The sequence below is a fragment of the Bolinopsis microptera genome, chromosome 9, assembly GCF_026151205.1.
Source record: "Bolinopsis microptera isolate Bmic1 chromosome 9, MBARI_Bmic_1.0, whole genome shotgun sequence".
In the NCBI taxonomy this organism is placed as follows: domain Eukaryota; kingdom Metazoa; phylum Ctenophora; class Tentaculata; order Lobata; family Bolinopsidae; genus Bolinopsis; species Bolinopsis microptera.
In genome coordinates, this window is record NC_087080.1 from 17,181,163 (window position 1) to 17,203,675 (window position 22,513).

Genomic DNA, 22,513 nt, shown 5'->3' on the forward strand with positions numbered 1-22,513 from the left:
TATTTTGATGCAGTAAAAAGTATCGATACTTTTTTTTCGATACTAAATTCGCTAGAGCTACACACAATGCTGACATGACGCCGCGCACACACAATCAACAAAAATATTGTTGTTTTCTAATTACGCAAATAACTTTGCGCAGTTAAACATTTTAATTGCCTGGCAATAATTCAATTGACTGTCATTCTCGATTGAAATATCAGAATTTCACAACTAGCTCACATTTACTCTCATGACGCTATATACCTATATATAACTTATAACTTTGGTTGTGATTGAAATTTTTTGATGCGGTAAAAAGTATCGTTTTTGGGCTATATGATGAAGAGAAATTAAAACATAACTGATGCTTAAAATTTCCTCGAACAAAGCTTTCGACTAGCGGCGGGTTTCTAGTATTCTATAATTGATAATAATATTTAATATTCTTATTGCATTGCTGTGAAAATTTGATTATAATTTTAATTCTTAATGTTTAAAAAGTTTTTTTTGTAAGAAGACTAAGTTCAGGACAATTGCTAGTGTTAATGTCATGGAAAAGTACAGCACTGAAAATTACATGTAATTTGCATATGATATGCATCATATAATATATTGATAATGTGATATAATATCTCATCAAAATGAATTGAAGGAAGAAGGAGGATGTTATGGGAAACAAGGCTAGCAGTAGCAAAGAAAAAGGTGACTCCAGCGCAAGAGGTTTGTATTAAACACTCATTTATAATATAAAATTGTATTATAGTTTTAAAACAAAGCCATGATATTTAGACTTGATTTATTTCTTATGAATTAATTTGTATGCTAGTAGAACTGTAACAATTTTTATTTCAGTAGCTGCCAAGAGTGCAAGAAAAGGTCCCCTCCCGGAGGTACCAAGTGCAGATGATGTGATTCTAAGAGAACGTCGTAAAGACAAGACACACGAATCTGATATCTTAACATCTCATTCAAAAGATGAATTTAATCCAGGAGCCAAGGTAACATTTACCTGCATCATCTTTTCAATCAAGAAAACACCATTCAAATTAACCATTAGTCACCACACTAAATACACTTAAAATGCTTAATAATTACATATTATATTTGATACACTTGTACTTGAGAACATCACATTGAGATATAAACAGTTCAAGATATAATGCAAGCATTTGGAAGGAGACAGACACTTGCACTGTGTGTTTCGTGAGTCGAAAATTTAAAATAGTTTTTTGTTGCAAATTGTCTGTTAACTTAAGTTTACAAAATAAGCTAATTTCATATTAAAGACGAATTAATATTTCAGCAACCTCTCGAATTAAATCCCCTCCCCACACAAAAGGTTTTCTCGAGAGCATATTGTTGTCTATAGCACTTTTCAAAACATCAATATTTAGCTTTTTAGCCCGCTCTTGATGTTATTTTCCAGCTGTTTTGTTGTTTTTGGGACTGAGTTTGAATAAACCTGACCAGTTTTATCCCTTCTAGTCTGAGTGTCAGCCACCATCCGGTCTTCATTATCTTTTAATACTTTTTTCGGCCATCCTGGTCCAACTGCTTGCATTAAAAATACCTTAATAGCTTCACCATTTTCATAGTTGACTTCCTCCAGGATATATAATAATATGTACATACGACACCACATGTTTAAGTCATTTCATTAATCGTTTTCTAAAATTTTCTACTTTAAGATGGATTATAACCAAGTCATTCAGCCCTAGCTGCTCAAGTATAGATTTTATCTATCTTTCTCTGGGGTAGATCCAGTGATCACTGTTTATTTGTTTAATTTTGTTTAAATTTGGTTTCGTCTGTAAATTATCAGGACTTTCCTGATCGATAGTATGGATGTCGATTTTTCAGCTTCTAAAACTATTCAAGTTCAATCGATATTTCGGGAACTGGTTTTCCCTAATCAGGTTTTCAAAATATTGGACTAATACTTCGGGAATCGGGACCCTCAGATATTGTAATACTAATACGTATTGCATATGCTAGAATACCTTCAAAATTATCTCTCACTAAATTAATTAGATTATTTTGAACTTTTATCACTTCAATTGGCGGAATCATCAATGATAGTTCCCCACAATGTAACGTTTAAGATAACGGAGATCTACTTAAATAACTTCTGTTTTGTGTTTCTGCTGCATTCTTAAAACAATATATAATATATTAGCTGCAATGTTGCCAAAAATATCAACACGAATATCCATTTCAGGTCTTCCTGGTGCTACACGATTTTGACGCAATAGGTCACAACACTGTTTCCGTCCTCAAGAATGAACGGGTGGAACTCAGATCTCAAGTGGAAGTAAATGTCACTTTTATAATGACTAAATTACTGTTTCCTGATGACCTTTCTGTAAATAGTTTCCCCGCCTTTCAGTTGCTACTAAGACTATGACCGGCTGCACTATTTCAATATTTCCTTGCGTCCCAGCTTGTTAAAACTCCTGTCATGACATCATGCTGTATTAGTTCGTCAGCGTTTACAACTTTACTAGTATGTTAAATATTTGCAGGTCTGGAGTGACGTGTTTGTTCCAAGACTTGGTAAATCAGGCTGGATACCTTCCAACTACCTAGCTCCCCTCAACAGTCTTAGTAAGTTTAATAAATTAATTTAGTAAACTTAATTTAGTAAACTTAGTTTAGTAAACTTAGTTTAGTAAACTTAGTTTACTAAACTTAATTTAGTAAACTAAGTTTAGTAAACTTGTAATCACTACTTTATAAAATTGGCTTTTATCCATGTTTCTGTCGGATACCTTGAAAGTATTCATTTACATGTGTTCAGTGTAAATCAAGATAAAACCCAAACATACCCCGGGGAGATCTGGCTCATTATGTATGGTTAATAGTATAATACTAGAATTGTGTATACCTATCCCATGATTAAGTATTGTATTTGAAGCTCTTGAAGTTGTAAAATTATGTTTGTCTCCAAATTCATTTCAAATTCATACTGCATAAATTCTTTGCTATGTAAGAAATCTTATAAAACTTCAAATCCTCTGATCTTATTCCCCTTTTAAGTGACAACTAATCTGCCAGGTCGGTATCCATGGTACCACAAACAGATCACGCGGAGCACGGCCGAGTGGTTGCTACGTAACGGTATTAACGGTAGTTTCCTGGTGCGGGAGAGCGAGAGCACGGCGGGACAGTACTCCCTGTCTGTGCGGCATGAGGGGAAGAAATACCATTACAGAATACAGGTAATGTGTACTGTGCAGTGTGCAGTTTGGGTAGTTTTACCTGAGTTTCAGGCACACTTGCAACTGTTTATTTGAGTTTCAGACACATTATTTACTGTTATTTACTGTTATTTACTGTTATTTACTGTTCTTTTGTCGAGTGTTTATCGGGATAATGGTCTCACACCTTTATGGAAACTAATACAAAAAATCAAATATTAGACGTTCGCGTTGTCGGAAATAATTTGGACCAAAGCAATTTGAACGGAAATGTTCGGAACAGGACTAAAGTTTCATCACAGAAAGTTCCCAAAGTGGGAAAATCCACAGTTACCACTTTCTTTTCCACTTTTTACATCTCGACTTCTGAACATTGTAGAAACCTCTAAATCGGCACAAACGACGCGTGTCCCACAAGTTATTAACAAACATATACCCAAATCCTTTAGTTATTATACATATTATATAAATATATATTTGACTGTACTAAACGTACCTATAGTGGTAGGTTACTGGTTAACTGGTCACCACTTACTACTACTTCTCACCATTGTGTAGTTTTAAAGTAAAAACGTGTGTTGAGTACCTTTGTGTCTACAACTTCATATCACAGAGAGGAGCTATATAACATAGAACCAGGTATACACTATTTCTCTGATATAAAACTTACTTATTTCTTAAATATAAAACTTACTTATTTCTCTAATATAAAACTTACTTATTTCTCTAATATAAAACTTACTTATTTCTCTAATATAAAACTTACTTATTTCTTAAATATAAAACTTACTTATTTCTCTAATATAAAACTTACTTATTTCTCTAATATAAAACTTACTTATTTCTCTAATATAAAACTTACTTATTTCTTAAATATAAAACTTAGGCAAGTTTCCATAAACGATATTTTATGATCGTCGCCGATAATCGCTTATTGAGCGCTTTTTCGGCGCTTTTTTAAAAAAAAACCGTTTACAATCGCTTTTTTTACGATTATAAACGGTTCAAAAAAAAATCGCTTATAATCGACTATAATTGATGTCATAATTCAAAAAAGCGCTTTTTTGAATTTAAAAGCGCTTATAAGCGCTTTTAAGCGCTTACTAGCGTCGCTGAGCGATTTGAAAGCGGTTTTCCAGTAGGATTGGCGCCAAAAACGGGTGGATAAGCGGTTGGCCGGATAAGCGATTCGTAGGCGCTTTTTTGAACCATTTATAAGCGATTATAAGCGCTTATAATTGGGGTGCAATTTAGCTGTTTGTAAAGCGCAAATAAAGCGCTTATAAGCGCTTTTAAAATTGAGTCAGGAAAACGCTATATTACATCTTATAACCGCTTATAATCGATTATAAGCGTTTTTTTAGAAATCGCTTATTACGGCTAATTCATCGCTATTTCACCGCTTTTACCGCTTTTCCTATCATCCATGGCCAGGTGAGCAGGAATTAAAAAGCGCTTATAAGCGCTTTTTCGATGCTGCCCCTAGCCTGGTCGGAACGGGGTAGTGCCCGGAATTTAAAAGCGCTTATAAGCGATTTCTCAATTCCCCTTAACTTGGTCGGAACTTGCATGTGCTTTTCTGAGCAACCTGGGGTGCACCGGCAGAGTCAGGATTTAAAAGCGCTTATATGCGCTTATGATCGCTTTTCTACCACTTTTCCTATCACCCATGGCATGGGTTGGCAAGAATTATAAAGCGCTTATAAGCGTTTTTCAATGCTGCCCCTTAGCTGGTCGGAACGGGGGAGTGCCCGGAATTTAAAAGTGCTTATAAGCGCTTTTTTAATGCCGCCCCTAACCTGGTCGGAACGGGGTGGTGCCCGGAATTTAAAAGCGCTTATAAGCGATTTCTCAATTCCCCTTAACCTGGTCGGAACTGGAGAGTGCCCACTTGCATGTGCTTTTCTGAGCAACCTGGGTTGCACCGGCAGAGTCAGGATTTAAAAGCGCTTATAGGCGCTTATGATCGCTTTTCTACCGCTTTTTCTATCACCCATGGCCTGGTTGGCAAGAATTATAAAGCGCTTATAAGCGCTTTTTCAATGCTGCCACTAACCTGGTCGGAACGGGGGAGTGCCCGGAATTAAAAAGCGCTCATAAGCGCTTTTTAAATGCTGCCCCTTACCTGGTCGGAACTGGAAATCAGAGTGCCCGCTTATAAGTGCTTTTCTGAGCAACCTGGGGTACACGGCAGAGTCAGGATTTAAAAGCGTTCATGATCGCTTTTCTACCGCTTTTCCTATCACCCATGGCCTGGTTGGCAAGAATTAGAAAGCACTTATAAGCACTTTTTCAATGCTGCCACTAACCTGGTTGGAACGGGGGAGTGCCCGGAATTAAAAAGCGCTCATAAGCGCTTTTTAAATGCTGCCCCTTACCTGATCGGAACTGAAAATCAGAGTGCCCGCTTATAAGTGCTTTTCTGAGCAACCTGGGGTACACGGCAGAGTCAGGATTTAAAAGCGTTTATGATCGCTTTTCTACCGCTTTTCCTATCACCCATGGCCTGGTTGGCAAGAATTAGAAAGCGCTTATAAGCGCTTTTTCAATGCTGCCACTAACCTGGTCGGAACGGGGGAGTGCCCGGAATTAATAAGCGCTCGTTAGCGCTTTTTTAATGCTGCGCTTATAAGCGATTTCTCAATTCCCCTTAACCTGGTCAGAACTGGAAATCAGTGTGCCCGCTTATAGTTATAAGTGCTTTTCTGTGCAACCTGGGGTCACCGGCAGAATCAGGATTTAAAAGCGCTTATAGGCGCTTATGATCGCTTTTCTACCGCTTCTACTAAATCGCTCGCCCAAATTTTAAGGAAATTCTTGTGAAAAGGCCCTTTAGGGCATGAAAGTGATCTAGATCGGTGTATTTTTGGACGCTGATTCCGAATCACCCCCCATGACGTAGGGTTAAAATGCTTCCCTGGAGAGTTATGGGCAAAAAACCGTTTTGGTCACGTGACAGGCTAGTAAAATACTAATTCGATTGTTTAGGGCCCGGGTTAGGGTTAGGCTTGTGGTAAGTGTTATGGTTAACTTCGGGGTTATGGTTAGGGTTAGGGTTGGGATTAGGATTTATGTAAAACCGTTTTGTACGGCTGCAAAACCATAAAAACCAAAGTCACGTAAAATTTTTGGGCGAGCGAATTAGTAAAAGCCGAGTTGGACTCCAATATATGGAACAAATATTTTACGAGTGTCACCCGTCAATTCTCGCAATCACATTCAACATTGCGCTTCGCTAGTTTGGTAAAAATTCACCACTAGACTGGGCCTCGCCAAGCTGTGAATTGAAAGATTGACATCGCATTGTGAGTCAATATTTTATTTTGTCTCATGTTAGTTCATGCTGTAAAATGGGCATATCAGCTTGTTTACCGATTACCGCGCAATTGTTTAATTTACTAATTGTTTAATTTACTATGTCACGACGCGACCTGAATGACACAAATAGACCCAATACCGTACCCATGGTTAACAGGTGATACTCTTAATTGACGGATGTTACTCGTCTAAAGTAGCGCGCGCCGCTTTCTGCAAAGTGCGGGAAATTTTGGGAACCAATATATGGTTGCCAAAATCGATGGAGGGTTGGCGACTAGATCAAAGCTCAACGGCTCTGGATTAGGGGTGGACGATAAAATAAACTTGCTCAGATTTTAAATTTTTTTGTAACACTGTTTTCTAGTATAGAGACTGTGAGAATTTTCACAATACCAAATTTGTCATACCTTTTCGGAAAGATCAGTGAGTTTCGCCTCACTAGCTGGGTGCCATTTGCTCTATCCAGAGCCCTTGCGCTTGCAGTAGCGCGCACCCACTCACTTCTTGACGTACTTGTGAAACAAGCGCGCCCGAAGTGGCGCGAAAGCACATGGTTAGGTGAAGGGCCGGTGCCATATTTGATGGTGCGCGGCTTTTGGAGCAAAAGTAGTTGTAAAAGTCGCGTAATTTGTAATTTGACCAAATTCGTTGATTTTTGTCGTATTATTTCGGACACTTTCCTCGTAAGTTTATGAGTACCGTAGATTGGGGTAAAATCGCCGTGTCGGGGAACTTCGCCACTATTTTTCAAATAATCATTTTACTGTTTTGAATTGTTAGGAGATCGATTTTTTGTATAGTATTGTGTTAAACAAATGGTTATAAAGGTATTCCTATTAAAAAATAAACGTTTACCATGTTAATTAAACTCAGGCAACATGAAATATTGCTATAAAGTGGCTAAAATTTCCTGCTTGCATATTTCCCATATTTTACAATTATATCCTTAATTAATTCTGTGTGACATCATTAGCATATGTCCTGTTCATTTAAGGGCAAATTTAGTTAGCCATGATGCACACAACTGATATTATAAAGTTTTCAAATTTGTGTGTGGCGAAGTTACCCTCTCCTGATCCCATCTGTTCGGCGAAGTTTGGCGCGAAATTCGCGCGCGGCTGGCAAAGTCACGCACGTGTATTGGCGAAGTTCGACTACATTTCTACTTCATTCCGGCGATGTTACCCGCAGCATGGCGATGTTACCCCGGCGACCAAATTGCCCATTGTAACACGCAGGCTAGAGCTAGATAAGTAAAATTGGCAGGTATATCAAGGAAATATAATTGAGTTTCGAGTGGTATGGTGCTTAGCACCGAATATATGGTATAGTTTCAGAATGGCGAAGTTACCCCATATTGCAGGGTAACTTCGCCCTGATTTCAGTGGCACCAATCTAGCTGACTATTTATGCCTGGCTGATGTGGTTCATACGAAAACATTTGCTTTACCAATCCTGTTCATATGAGCTATAAACTTTTTCAAGTACTCGTGTCGTATTTTCTAAATAACATGAAATAGCTGTAAAACATGGCGAAGTTCCCCCATTCTACGGTACAGAGTGAGCTCACCAATTTTTGTTGCAATCGGAGGTCGGGAAAGATACTCAATATCTATTTGTTTGAAGAAAATTGTGCTGGCCGAAATTAGCGCTAAAAAACTATCCTACTATACAGTCGGCACGCGCGGCTCACTGTTGATGGCGCACTACCTATCTGGATAGAGCAACGGCAGCACGAAGGCACATGGTTAAGTTAGGTGCAAAATAATCGAACATGCAGAAACTCTTAGCTTTATTGCATTGTATATCATGTGTACGCTTATTTTTGTATAAAAACCGCGACCGGCTCTTGCTAATTCGCTCGCCCAAAAATTTCACGTGACCTTGGTTTTTATGGTTTTGCAGCCGTACAAAACAATTTTACATAAACCCTTATCCCAACCATAACCCCGAAGCTATCCAGAACCCGCGTACCTTAACCCAAACCCTAACATGAGCCCTAAACAATCGAAATCATGTTTTACTAGCCTGTCACGTGACTAAAACGGTTTTTGGCCATGTAACTCTCCAGGGAAATATTTTTACCCTACGTCATGGCGGGTGATTCGGGATCAGCGTCCAAAAAATACACCGATTTAGATCAATGTCATACCCAAAGGCCTTTTCACAAGAATTTTCTTAAAATTTGGGCGAGCGATTTCGTAGGAGCGATTCAAACGCGCAATCTGGCGCGGTTTATTTGTTGCAGTTTTACTATCTAATAACCAAATTTTACAAGCTATCTCAGCACGCCTGCACGTGCACGGCTTTACTAGCGTATATATACATTACTTTTTTCCTATTGGTACTCAGCGTGCACTTGTTTTTATGTCCACGATTGATTATGAACAAGTACGTGAATGCTGGTCACGCACACACTAACTTTCAATGAGCACCGAACTTTTTTCAGACGTCGTGATTCGCTCAGCCCGACTAGAGATTCCTTGGAATGACATAAACAGGCCTGTCATACTCGTTGACAGACTGAGCGTGGCCCAGCGCAATAATTTAATTTCATATACTATATTTTTCTTTTGCAAGTTCTGAATGTGAAGTGTGTATGACTGATGACGCAGCGCGCATCGACCGCCACCAGGACAACCACCAACATTAACAACATATAAATAAACGCTTGCAAGCGCTTTACAATTTCTGACAATTATTGTCGGAGAACTTTGCCGCGCCGTGCACTTAGCCTTCTTGCTTGGCTTCTAGATCGCCAGTCAAACAACTATGTTTAAATCCATGTTGATAAATGATAGATAAATCGGTAAAAACCAGCAATAAAAAGGGATTGCAATCGCTTATAACTTATAACCGCTTTTCAAATCCTTAGGGGCAGCATTAAAAAAACGCTTATAAGCGCTTTCTAATTCCTGCCAACCAGCCCATGGGTGATGGGAAAAGCGGTAGATAAGCGATCATAAGCGCCTATAAGCGCTTTTAAATCCTGACTCTGCCGGTGCACCCCAGTTTGCTCAGAAAAGCACATACGAGTGGGCACTCTCCAGTTCCGACCAGGTTGAAGGGAATTGAGAAATCGCTTATAACTATAAGCGCTTTTAAATTCCGGGCACTCCCCCGTTCCGACCAGGTTAGGGGCAGCATTGAAAAAGTGCTTATAAGCGCCTTTTAATTCCGGGCACTCCCCCGTTGCGACCAGGTTAGTGGCAGCATTGAAAAAGCGCTTATAAGCGCTTTCTAATTCCTGCCAACCAGGCCATGGGCGATAGGAAAAGCGGTAGAAAAGCGATCATAAGCGCCTATAAGCGCTTTTAAATCCTGACTCTGCCGGTGCACCCCAGGTTGCACAGAAAAGAACTTATAAGCGGGCACTCTGATTTCCAGTTCCGACCAGGTTAAGGGGAATTCAGAAATCGCTTATAAGCGCATATTAATTCCAGGCACTCCCTCGTTCCGACCAGGTTAGGGGTAGCATTGAAAAAGCGCTTAAAATTCTTGCCAACCAGGCCATGGGTAATGGGAAAAGCGGTAGAAAAGCGATCATAAGCGCCTATAAGCGCTTTTAAATCCTGACTCTGCCGGTGCACCCCAGGTTGCACAGAAAAGCACTTATAAGCGGGCACTCTGATTTCTAGTTCCGACCAGGTTAAGGGGAATTGAGAAATCGCTTATAAGCGCTTATTAATTCCAGGCACTCCCCCGTTCCGACCAGGTTAGGGGCAGCATTGAAAAAACGCTTATAAGCGCTTTATAATTCTTGCCAACCAGGCCATGGGTGATGGGAAAAGCGGTAGAAAAGCAATCATAAGCGCCCATAAGCGCTTTTAAATCCTGACTCTGCCGGTGCACCCCAGGTTGCTCAGAAAAGCACATGCAAGTGGGCACTCTCCAGTTCCGACCAGGTTGAAGAGAATTGAGAAATCGTTTATAAGCGCTTTTTAATTCCGGGCACACCCCCGTTCCGAACAGTTTAGGGGCAGCATTGAAAAAACGCTTATAATCGCTTTATAATTCTTGCCAACCAGGCCATGGGTGATAGGAAAAGCGGTAGAAAAGCGATCATAAGCGCTTTTTAATCCTGACTCTGCCGGTGCACCCCAGGTTGCTCAGAAAACCACTTATAAGCGGGCACTCTGATTTCCAGTTCCGACCAGGTTAGGGGCAGCATTTAAAAAGCTCTTATGAGCGCTTTTTTATTCCGGGCACTCCCCCGTTCCGACCAGGTAAGGGGCAGCATTGAAAAACGCTTATAAGCGCTTTATAATTCTTGCCAACCCATGCCATGGGTGATAGGAAAAGTGGTAGAAAAGCGATCATAAGCGCCTATAAGCGCTTTTAAATCCTGACTCTGCCGGTGCACCCCAGGTTGCTCAGAAAAGCACATGCAAGTTCCAACCAGGTTAAGGGGAATTGAGAAATCGCTTATAAGCGCTTTTAAATTCCGGGCACTACCCCATTCCGACCAGGCTAGGGGCAGCATCGAAAAAGCGCTTATAAGCGCTTTTTAATTCCTGCTCACCTGGCCATGGATGATAGGAAAAGCGGTAAAAGCGGTGAAATAGCGATGAATTAGCCGTAATAAGCGATTTCTAAAAAAACGCTTATAATCGATTATAAGCGGTTATAAGATGTAATATAGCGTTTTCCTGACTCAATTTTAAAAGCGCTTATAAGCGCTTTATTTGCGCTTTATAAACAGCTAAATTGCACCCCAATTATAAGCGCTTATAATCTCTTATAAATGGTTCAAAAAAGCGCCTACGAATCGCTTATCCGGCCAACCGCTTATCCACCCGTTTTTGGCGCCAATCCTACTGGAAAACCGCTTTCAAATCGCTCAGCGACGCTATAAGCGCTTAAAAGCGCTTATAAGCGCTTTTAAATTAAAAAAAGCGCTTTTTTGAATTATGACATCAATTATAGTCGATTATAAGCGATTTTTTTTGAACCGTTTATAATCGTAAAAAAAGCGATTGTAAACGGTTTTTTTTTAAAAAGCGCCGAAAAAGCGCTCAATAAGCGACTATCGGCGACGATCATAAAATATCGTTTATGGAAACTTGCCAAAACTTACTTATTTCTCTAATATAAAACTTACTTATTTCTCTAATATAAAACTTACTTATTTCTCTAATATAAAACTTACTTATTTCTCTTGAATCACCCCTCTTTATAATAGAACAATTATTGTGCAACAGTCATTATATGAACTAAAAAACTGTCTTATACGTTAAATGTTATCGATACTACCTATTTTGGAGAGATACAATAAATTACAATATCTCCTACTATATACTACTATATACCGTTTTAGCCATATCAAGATGCATCTTGTACTGTTTTACTGCAAACTTACAGCTCGTAGATAATATCCCTCTAATTGGTGGTGTGTTTAGTGTGTGACAGTGCCTTAATGCCTTATACAGCATAACAAATTGTAACACTATTACAACTTACAATAGATGCTAAAATACGTATTATATAATATATCAAGGTACTTATTATTATTCTTTACGTCTGGTACATAAGTTACACTGCGCGTTTAGATCACATGTACTAATCAGTGCAAATGCATCTCAATTAGCATGTATTAGTTGTACGGTTTTGACACGTGACTGTGATTTTGGGATTTAATTGGTTGGTGAAGTTAGCTGATTTGTTAATTGCTGTCACGTGTCGAAAAGAATAGGGTTCACCCGCTCAAACAGTGCAAACAGTGTGTAAATTGTACAGTTTTCAGTGCAAACAGTGTGTAAATTGTACAGTTTTCAGTGCAAACAGTGTGTAAATTGTACAGTTTTCAGTGCAAACAGTGTGTAAATTGTACAGTTTTCAGTGCAAACAGCGTGTAAATTGTACAGTTTTCAGTGCAAACAGTGTGTAAATTGTACAGTTTTCAGTGCAAACAGTGTGTAAATTGTACAGTTTTCAGTGCAAACAGTGTGTAAACTTTACGCTTGACACTTTTCAACATACACTGTACTTTGTTTATCCCTAATGTATAAAACACACAGTACATTATACACACGCGCCCTGTGTATTTACAGTGATAATTAGGTGACGAAATAAGACGGGGGATGGTTTACTGTGTGCTCTATATTTAACTGCAGTCACCCTACTGTTATCACCAATCAACCTGAAATGTACTAACATGTGTACATTTGACACTTTTAGGTCTACGAATGCGTCTATTTTGGTTTCACACCTTTCTCATCGTACCAATTGATAGTTGTATGCCGAGCATGACTGGTTTGAGGGTGCTACAAAATACAGCCCGGAAAACTCGTGTTCACTACATTATTCATGTATTTTAGACATGTTCGCTGTGAAATATGAGAAATTCGGAGAATGCCATCAGTCATTGTCCTCGCACGTCACTGTTTTTAAATGAACACACTCTTATCATAAAAATGCACTTTCGTGGGAAATATTTCTTGAGAATTTAGCCACAGCACAATTTGTACTAGATACAATATATAATACTGTGATATGTATTGTGATACGTATTATATACTGTAATAATATATTATTGTGAAGCTGTCCACGAGGTTGAAGTGACAACTTCCAAGCTCAACCTCCAGAACCGTTATGGTATGATCCCCTAAATTCCACAGAATGAACAAACAAATGCAGAGAAATAAGACAGGGACTAATTAAAAACTACCAGTACTGTAACATTGGGTCTGACTTGGCTAGGTTCCATCCTGCGCGATGAGAACAATGAGATATGACTGGTGTCTCTGTTACACTAGAAGTCAGGGAGAGCCGTGCCTTCGGAACAAGTACTATCGGTTGATTGTACCGGGTACATTTAGTGACCTTGATACTCGTCTACCTGGCATGTAGTACACTATCAGCACAACGTAATACACACATGACACAGCCCTGTAATGGGAACACATCAGTCTTTATACGGCCAATCAATAGCTGCTTTAGTGTATCACTGCCCCATCATAAGCAGCACAATTCACTATTCAGTGCACCAATGATATTGCATATTATAATGGTAATATGCCATGGTACCACAGACTACAAAACATGTGCCCCTTGTAACTATGAGTGTACTTCCGGTTATACGCTACATGGAGCAGAACAGGATCTTACTGATAGAAATATCATATAATAGTAAGTGTAATTACTGCGTACCATAATATCTGTGGTGGTGATGTAGCCCCCTGTAAGCTACTGTAAGTTACTGTAAGCTACTGTAAGTTACTGTAAGCTACTGTAAGTTACTGTAAGTTACTGTAAGTTACTGTAAGTTACTGTAAGTTACTGTAAGTTACTGTAAGCTACTGTAAGCTACTCTAAGTTACTGTAAGTTACTGTAAGTTACTGTAAGCTACTGTAAGCTACTGTAAGTTACTGTAAGTTACTGTAAGTTACTGTAAGCTACTGTAAGCTACTGTAAGCTACTGTAAGCTACTGTAAGCTACTGTAAGCTACTGTAAGCTACTGTAAGCTACTGTAAGTTACTGTAAGTTACTGTAAGTTACTGTAAGCTACTGTAAGCTACTGTAAGTTACTGTAAGTTACTGTAAGTTACTGTAAGCTACTGTAAGCTACTGTAAGCTACTGTAAGTTACTGTAAGTTACTCTAAGTAGAGGTATTTAGTGAGGAAGCTGACTAGTAACAGTCTGTTAAATCATGCTCGTAGAGTTGACGCGTGTTTGACAGGGCAGGGGATGTTACAAGGGGATCTGGATCCCGTCAAATCTCATATTTCACAACCTCCACAGGAATCCCGTGGAGGTTGTGAAATATGAGATTTGTTAGCGGGTTCCTTTTATGTTTTAAAATTTCTTTATTGTAGTAGTAGTATTATTATTGTATCGGGTGGGGGGACAGTGTGAAATGTTCTTTCCTTGTGCAATTCTGACAAATAAAATCAGGTACTGAGTTGCAGGCACGTAGCCAGGCTACTGAGTAGAACTGCTGAGTAGTTCTGCTCAGTAGGCAGAACTACTCATAATCTGTATGAGTAGTTTAACTGTGGGTGAGTAGTGCAGCTTCATGCTGTAATCTTATTTGAGGGATCCTGTAAGCTGACAGACACAGAAGTAGACATAAATCTGAGGAGAAATATTAGATTAGATAATAGTTTCAGAACACAATAAAATTTATAAATTAAAAGAAATACTCAAATACTACTTCACAGTACATTTTCAGCTGTGTAATCTTATTTAAGGGATTCCACTATAACTAGCTAGTGTACAGTATTTTATACTGACAAGTATTTATGAGACATTGTAGACGAGTTATGCTGTAATCTCATTTGTCGGATCCAACTAGGTATTACCCATACCTATTACGCATATAGATTATAGCTATCTCGTAAAATTTCCATATTTTATATTACCATAAATGGGGATGTTGCGTGGGCGTGACAAAGTTAGGGTGAGTATCAGTCAGGGGTGTAGGAAGCCGGGGGGCAGTGGTCTTGTTATACTTGCTCGGAACGGGTGTTTAACGGACGCTCTGGATTGTGATACTGCCGTTCAGCTTTAGATAGTTAAATATTTACACTTATGTATAATGTTTATGTTTATCGTTAATGATTTTATGACAGTATCAAATCTACCAAATATTTAATTTAATAATATAAATATTAAAGCATGTCTCCCCCTGAACTGTACAGATTATTACAAAGTATTACCCCCGTCTAGACGTACAGTAGTACGCGTCTTGATCACCCTCTCTCAAATTATTTACATTACGAGTTATTTATATTCAACATTTTACCTACTTGCACCCGCCTAACTTAACATGCCACTAATATGAATAAACTTTTACCTCCATTATAGATCTGGATACTTGCAGGAAGGAGAACAGTAGAACGCTATTTGTTTAACACGTGATATAGATTGTGTGTTTTGATTGGCCAATGTTTCAACACGTGATACAGATTGTGTGTTTTGATTGGCCAATGTTTTAACACGTGATATAGATTGTGTGTTTTGATTGGCCAATGTTTTAACACGTGATATAGATTGTGTGTTTTGATTGGCCAATGTTTTAACACGTGATACAGATTGTGTGTTTTGATTGGCCAATGTTTTAACACGTGATACAGATTGTGTGTTTTGATTGGCCAATGTTTTAACACGTGATATAGATTGTGTGTTTTGATTGGCCAATGTTTTAACACGTGATACAGATTGTGTGTTTTGATTGGCCAATGTTTCAACACGTGATACAGATTGTGTGTTTTGATTGGCCAATGTTTTAACACGTGATATAGATTGTGTGTTTTGATTGGCCAATGTTTTAACACGTGATACAGATTGTGTGTTTTGATTGGCCAATGTTTTAACACGTGATACAGATTGTGTGTTTTGATTGGCCAATGTTTCAACACGTGATACAGATTGTGTGTTTTGATTGGCCAATGTTTCAACACGTGATACAGATTGTGTGTTTTGATTGGCCAATGTTTTAACACGTGATATAGATTGTGTGTTTTGATTGGCCAATGTTTTAACACGTGATACAGATTGTTTGTTTTGATTGGCCAATGTTTCAACACGTGATACAGATTGTGTGTTTTGATTGGCCAATGTTTTAACACGTGATACAGATTGTGTGTTTTGATTGGCCAATGTTTCAACACGTGATACAGATTGTGTGTTTTGATTGGCCAATGTTTTAACACGTGATACAGATTGTGTGTTTTGATTGGCCAATGTTTTAACACGTGATACAGATTGTGTGTTTTGATTGGCCAATGTTTTAACACGTGATACAGATTGTGTGTTTTGATTGGCCAATGTTTTAACACGTGATACAGATTGTGTGTTTTGATTGGCCAATGTTTCAACACGTGATACAGATTGTGTGTTTTGATTGGCCAATGTTTTAACACGTGATATAGATTGTGTGTTTTGATTGGCCAATGTTTTAACACGTGATACAGATTGTTTGTTTTGATTGGCCAATGTTTCAACACGTGATACAGATTGTGTGTTTTGATTGGCCAATGTTTTAACACGTGATACAGATTGTGTGTTTTGATTGGCCAATGTTTCAACACGTGATACAGATTGTGTGTTTTGATTGGCCAATGTTTTAACACGTGATACAGATTGTGTGTTTTGATTGGCCAATGTTTTAACACGTGATACAGATTGTGTGTTTTGATTGGCCAATGTTTCAACACGTGATACAGATTGTGTGTTTTGATTGGCCAATGTTTTAACACGTGATACAGATTGTGTGTTTTGATTGGCCAATGTTTTAACACGTGATACAGATTGTGTGTTTTGATTGGCCAATGTTTCAACACGTGATATAGATTGTGTGTTTTGATTGGCCAATGTTTCAACACGTGATACAGATTGTGTGTTTTGATTGGCCAATGTTTTAACACGTGATACAGATTGTGTGTTTTGATTGGCCAATGTTTTAACACGTGATACAGATTGTGTGTTTTGATTGGCCAATGTTTTAACACGTGATACAGATTGTGTGTTTTGATTGGCCAATGTTTTAACACGTGATACAGATTGTGTGTTTTGATTGGCCAATGTTTCAACACGTGATACAGATTGTGTGTTTTGATTGGCCAATGTTTCAACACGTGATACAGATTGTGTGTTTTGATTGGCCAATGTTTTAACACGTGATATAGATTGTGTGTTTTGATTGGCCAATGTTTTAACACGTGATACAGATTGTTTGTTTTGATTGGCCAATGTTTCAACACGTGATACAGATTGTGTGTTTTGATTGGCCAATGTTTTAACACGTGATACAGATTGTGTGTTTTGATTGGCCAATGTTTCAACACGTGATACAGATTGTGTGTTTTGATTGGCCAATGTTTTAACACGTGATACAGATTGTGTGTTTTGATTGGCCAATGTTTTAACACGTGATACAGATTGTGTGTTTTGATTGGCCAATGTTTCAACACGTGATACAGATTGTGTGTTTTGATTGGCCAATGTTTTAACACGTGATACAGATTGTGTGTTTTGATTGGCCAATGTTTTAACACGTGATACAGATTGTGTGTTTTGATTGGCCAATGTTTCAACACGTGATATAGATTGTGTGTTTTGATTGGCCAATGTTTCAACACGTGATACAGATTGTGTGTTTTGATTGGCCAATGTTTCAACACGTGATACAGATTGTGTGTTTTGATTGGCCAATGTTTCAACACGTGATACAGATTGTGTGTTTTGATTGGCCAATGTTTTAACACGTGATACAGATTGTGTGTTTTGATCGGCCAATGTTTCAACACGTGATACAGATTGTGTGTTTTGATTGGCCAATGTTTTAACACGTGATACAGATTGTGTGTTTTGATTGGCCAATGTTTTAACACGTGATACAGATTGTATGTTTTGATTGGCCAATGTTTTAACACGTGATACAGATTGTGTGTTTTGATTGGCCAATGTTTTAACACGTGATACAGATTGTGTGTTTTGATTGGCCAATGTTTTAACACGTGATACAGATTGTGTGTTTTGATTGGCCAATGTTTTAACACGTGATACAGATTGTGTGTTTTGATTGGCCAATGTTTTAACACGTGATACAGATTGTGTGTTTTGATTGGCCAATGTTTTAACACGTGATACAGATTGTGTGTTTTGATTGGCCAATGTTTCAACACGTGATACAGATTGTGTGTTTTGATTGGCCAATGTTTTAACACGTGATACAGATTGTGTGTTTTGATTGGCCAATGTTTTAACACGTGATACAGATTGTGTGTTTTGATTGGCCAATGTTTTAACACGTGATACAGATTGTGTGTTTTGATTGGCCAATGTTTTAACACGTGATACAGATTGTGTGTTTTGATTGGCCAATGTTTTAACACGTGATACAGATTGTGTGTTTTGATTGGCCAATGTTTTAACACGTGATACAGATTGTGTGTTTTGATTGGCCAATGTTTTAACACGTGATACAGATTGTGTGTTTTGATTGGCCAATGTTTTAACACGTGATACAGATTGTGTGTTTTGATTGGCCAATGTTTTAACACGTGATACAGATTGTGTGTTTTGATTGGCCAATGTTTTAACACGTGATACAGATTGTGTGTTTTGATTGGCCAATGTTTCAACACGTGATACAGATTGTGTGTTTTGATTGGCCAATGTTTTAACACGTGATACAGATTGTGTGTTTTGATTGGCCAATGTTTTAACACGTGATACAGATTGTGTGTTTTGATTGGCCAATGTTTTAACACGTGATACAGATTGTGTGTTTTGATTGGCCAATGTTTTAACACGTGATACAGATTGTGTGTTTTGATTGGCCAATGTTTTAACACGTGATATAGATTGTGTGTTTTGATTGGCCAATGTTTCAACACGTGATACAGATTGTGTGTTTTGATTGGCCAATGTTTTAACACGTGATACAGATTGTGTGTTTTGATTGGCCAATGTTTTAACACGTGATACAGATTGTGTGTTTTGATTGGCCAATGTTTTAACACGTGATACAGATTGTGTGTTTTGATTGGCCAATGTTTTAACACGTGATACAGATTGTGTGTTTTGATTGGCCAATGTTTTAACACGTGATACAGATTGTGTGTTTTGATTGGCCAATGTTTTAACACGTGATACAGATTGTGTGTTTTGATTGGCCAATGTTTTAACACGTGATATAGATTGTGTGTTTTGATTGGCCAATGTTTTAACACGTGATACAGATTGTGTGTTTTGATTGGCCAATGTTTTAACACGTGATACAGATTGTGTGTTTTGATTGGCCAATGTTTCAACACGTGATACAGATTGTGTGTTTTGATTGGCCAATGTTTTAACACGTGATACAGATTGTGTGTTTTGATTGGCCAATGTTTTAACACGTGATACAGATTGTGTGTTTTGATTGGCCAATGTTTTAACACGTGATACAGATTGTGTGTTTTGATTGGCCAATGTTTTAACACGTGATATAGATTGTGTGTTTTGATTGGCCAATGTTTTAACACGTGATACAGATTGTGTGTTTTGATTGGCCAATGTTTTAACACGTGATACAGATTGTGTGTTTTGATTGGCCAATGCTGGAATCTGATTGACTGTTCACCGTCACGTATTATTAAACCTTTCCTTCCATTATTATACATGGAATAATTCGTCTCCTTCTCCAGTCAAATAAGCGTACTTTTTCACACCTATAATAGTATTGGTTTATTAATGTGAGTGTAACGCAATTATAGTAGTAAACGCATGTGTAGGGTACATTTTACTAACTATATTAAATGTCGGGTATTTATGAGATGTCTAGAATATAAGCTTAATATTAATACCCACAAATGTTGCAGTTGTATTATATTAATTTGTATTTTTATAAAATAACGTATGGTATAACAACAATGTATAAATTTAAACCTTGATATTAATCTTATTAGTGAAAACTCATAGTGTATTTCTGCAGAATTAGCTTCGAAATTCTGGATAAAAATAATTTGATCTCACCAAGTTGTTCCTCAAATCGCTATAAAATGTAAATAGTTTTAAGGATCAAGTGCCTTATAAAACGTGGAATATAAATAAACATTCATCGTCATAGCTGCCACCCTAAAAACCTGTATCATTATAATGGAATGTGACTGTGTATATATATGTAATACGGAAGCCGATACAAACAAGTCCACAACATCACATACTGCATTATATAATACTGTTTAAAACAAGTCATACTATTTACTAACAATCCTATCATGCCATGTTTGGATTTGCCACCTTCGCTGTCACTTCTACTTATCTCTTGGCACCTCTATATATCACAATATTATATCACCCCGACTTTCTATTATAAATGCATCATCCCTGCTGCATTGCCAGAACATGTATAATCTAATGTGTACAAAACATCATGATGTCTGGTTTATAATCATTGACCGATCAGTAACAGAGTAACTACATAGTGCTTACAGAGAATAATGTGCAGCATGAGCCGCAGTGTGCTGCGTACTTAGAATAGGTCATTTGTTTTACAGGTTACCACTTCTAATTATTTATTTATGTGGGGAGCGTGTAACAGGAGAAACTAAGTAAGAGCAAACTAAGGTGACGCCGGATTGATGACCTCACCACAGTATGATTTGTAATGAAATTTGTACCAGTGCCAGGAGATTCTTCCTTTTCGTCGGAGTGTAACAGTAAAGATCACGGACATAACATAATGTTGCCGTTCAGGTAATGTTGGTCCTTATTTCGTCACTAGATATAAATACTCCACGGTAGTACCAGTTACATTACGGGATCCAATATAAGTAATGATTCGTTGTGTGGCAAATTGTAACGTTACATGCGGTGTAAGTGGAGCCAGGGACCTGCTGATATCTTTACATACCTGGTTACTGGTAACTGGTAACTGGTAACTGGTTACTGGTAACAGTTTACTGGTTACTGGTTACTGGTTACTGGTTACTGGTAACTGGTAACTGGTTACTGGTTACTGGTTACTGGTTACTGGTTACTGGTTACTGGTAACTGGTTACTGGTTACTGGTTATTGGTTACTGGTTACTGGTAAGATGGTTACTGGTTACTCGTGGGATGGTTAGTGGAGCGGTTAATTTCAAATCATGTGTTTTAAATGTTGGTATTAGGGAGGGGTGAACTCTGTAGTCTGTACCCTATCACCTATATATTGTACCCTGTACCCTGTTGTACTATGTATTATTTACCACGCCCTTTTACGGTGTGTGCGTACCGTTAGCCTGTACCATATATCTTGCTGCTTGTACCATGTATATAACTAACTGCACTGCACCATAACATAATACACAGTACATTAGTTGTTTTGTTTAAAAGTAACAGCGCTAGAACGACCATGTCATTGTCTTAATAGTGCCGTGTACATATTAAACATCAAATTACACTTAATCGATCAATTATACAACCGCCGCTTCACCGTTTGTCATCCTTCTTAATCGAATCAAGTGAAAATATCGTGTGATACACTCAAGTCGTTACATGATCTGTGTGTAAGACATGAAGTAGGGCCGGGGTAGATTGTGATTATACGATCCCTGAAGTAGAATCATTGATTTGGCAGTTGCTGATGTATGAGTCGGTGCACGGTAACGTTTTAGGTTACAGTTTTAAACCGCAACATGCTGGAGTTATTAAGATATACTGGGGCGTGGGATTCCAAATTAGTGTAGCTAAGGTTCAACTTGTGGTGCTTCAATTCGAATTGTACGACGCAGGTTTCCCTGTGTTTATTTGTGAAACTTTGCTAGCAGTATCACAGATAGTTCCGTGAATTGGGTCTCGTCTGGGCACACAGTGTGTTGACTGCAAAGCAAGACCGTCAAACTTTACAACATGTTGCTATATCCAGACATGATATCATGTTGCTGCTGTCAAGGCATTTAGTAGGGAACATTATCTGGTTCTCGATACAAAACCAGACAATTCATCTGACACTAGTAACTCTGTGATTGTGTGTGTGGTGTGTGTGTGTGGGGGTGAAGTGTTGGTAAATTGTAATGAACCCATTGTTAGTTAGAGTGCACGCGCACACCTACAAGTCATGATATCACCTTGCTCAGTTACAAGCCAGCTCAACTGGAACTGTAGTTACATAACAACGCAGCAATGTTACTTTCAAATGTGCAGGGTTTTAACATTATTACCATATCTGTAAATACGGATTGCGGGGTTGAGTCAGGGCGCTTCATCCTGTGTCATTTAATGATTTGTAAAGTTGTGAGAAATAAATAGCGTGGGAATGATTTAATGCGATAGTTAAACATTACGTCTTACTATTACACATACATTTGTAATGAGTTTAATTAATGACTGTAATTAATTTAATTAATAACTGTTTTATTTTGCAGAGTCGTGGGGGACGGTTCTGGATTAACGAGGACACGCAGTTTAAAGATTTAGCAGAGCTGATACACCACCACTCTCTTAACTCAAGCGGTCTCGTCACCACTTTAACTCACCCTGTTCCTAATGTGAGTGTTATCTCCTTCTTTTATAGAAACTTCATAGCTAGTCTCATTTCCTTCA

The 22,513-nt window shown here is 38.2% G+C and overlaps 1 protein-coding gene across 6 annotated transcripts in view; it reads left to right on the forward strand.

Annotated features, from left to right (window-relative positions):
• Nucleotides 1–22,513, forward strand: part of LOC134820525 (tyrosine-protein kinase ABL2-like) — a 50,967-nt gene that overhangs the window by 17,097 nt on the left and 11,357 nt on the right. For 3 of the 6 annotated variants that reach the window (XM_063830951.1, XM_063830952.1, XM_063830955.1), the window contains exons 2-8: nt 635–702; nt 835–980; nt 1,286–1,321; nt 2,201–2,293; nt 2,505–2,586; nt 3,037–3,200; nt 22,336–22,458. In XM_063830951.1, the coding sequence (XP_063687021.1) occupies nt 651–702; nt 835–980; nt 1,286–1,321; nt 2,201–2,293; nt 2,505–2,586; nt 3,037–3,200; nt 22,336–22,458 (696 nt within the window). In that variant the 5' untranslated portion in view covers nt 635–650. Of the gene's footprint in view, nt 1–621; nt 703–834; nt 981–1,285; nt 1,322–2,200; nt 2,294–2,504; nt 2,587–3,036; nt 3,201–22,335; nt 22,459–22,513 lie in introns of those variants that run through there. The other 3 variants (XM_063830953.1, XM_063830956.1, XM_063830954.1) reach the window with 1 other exon arrangement.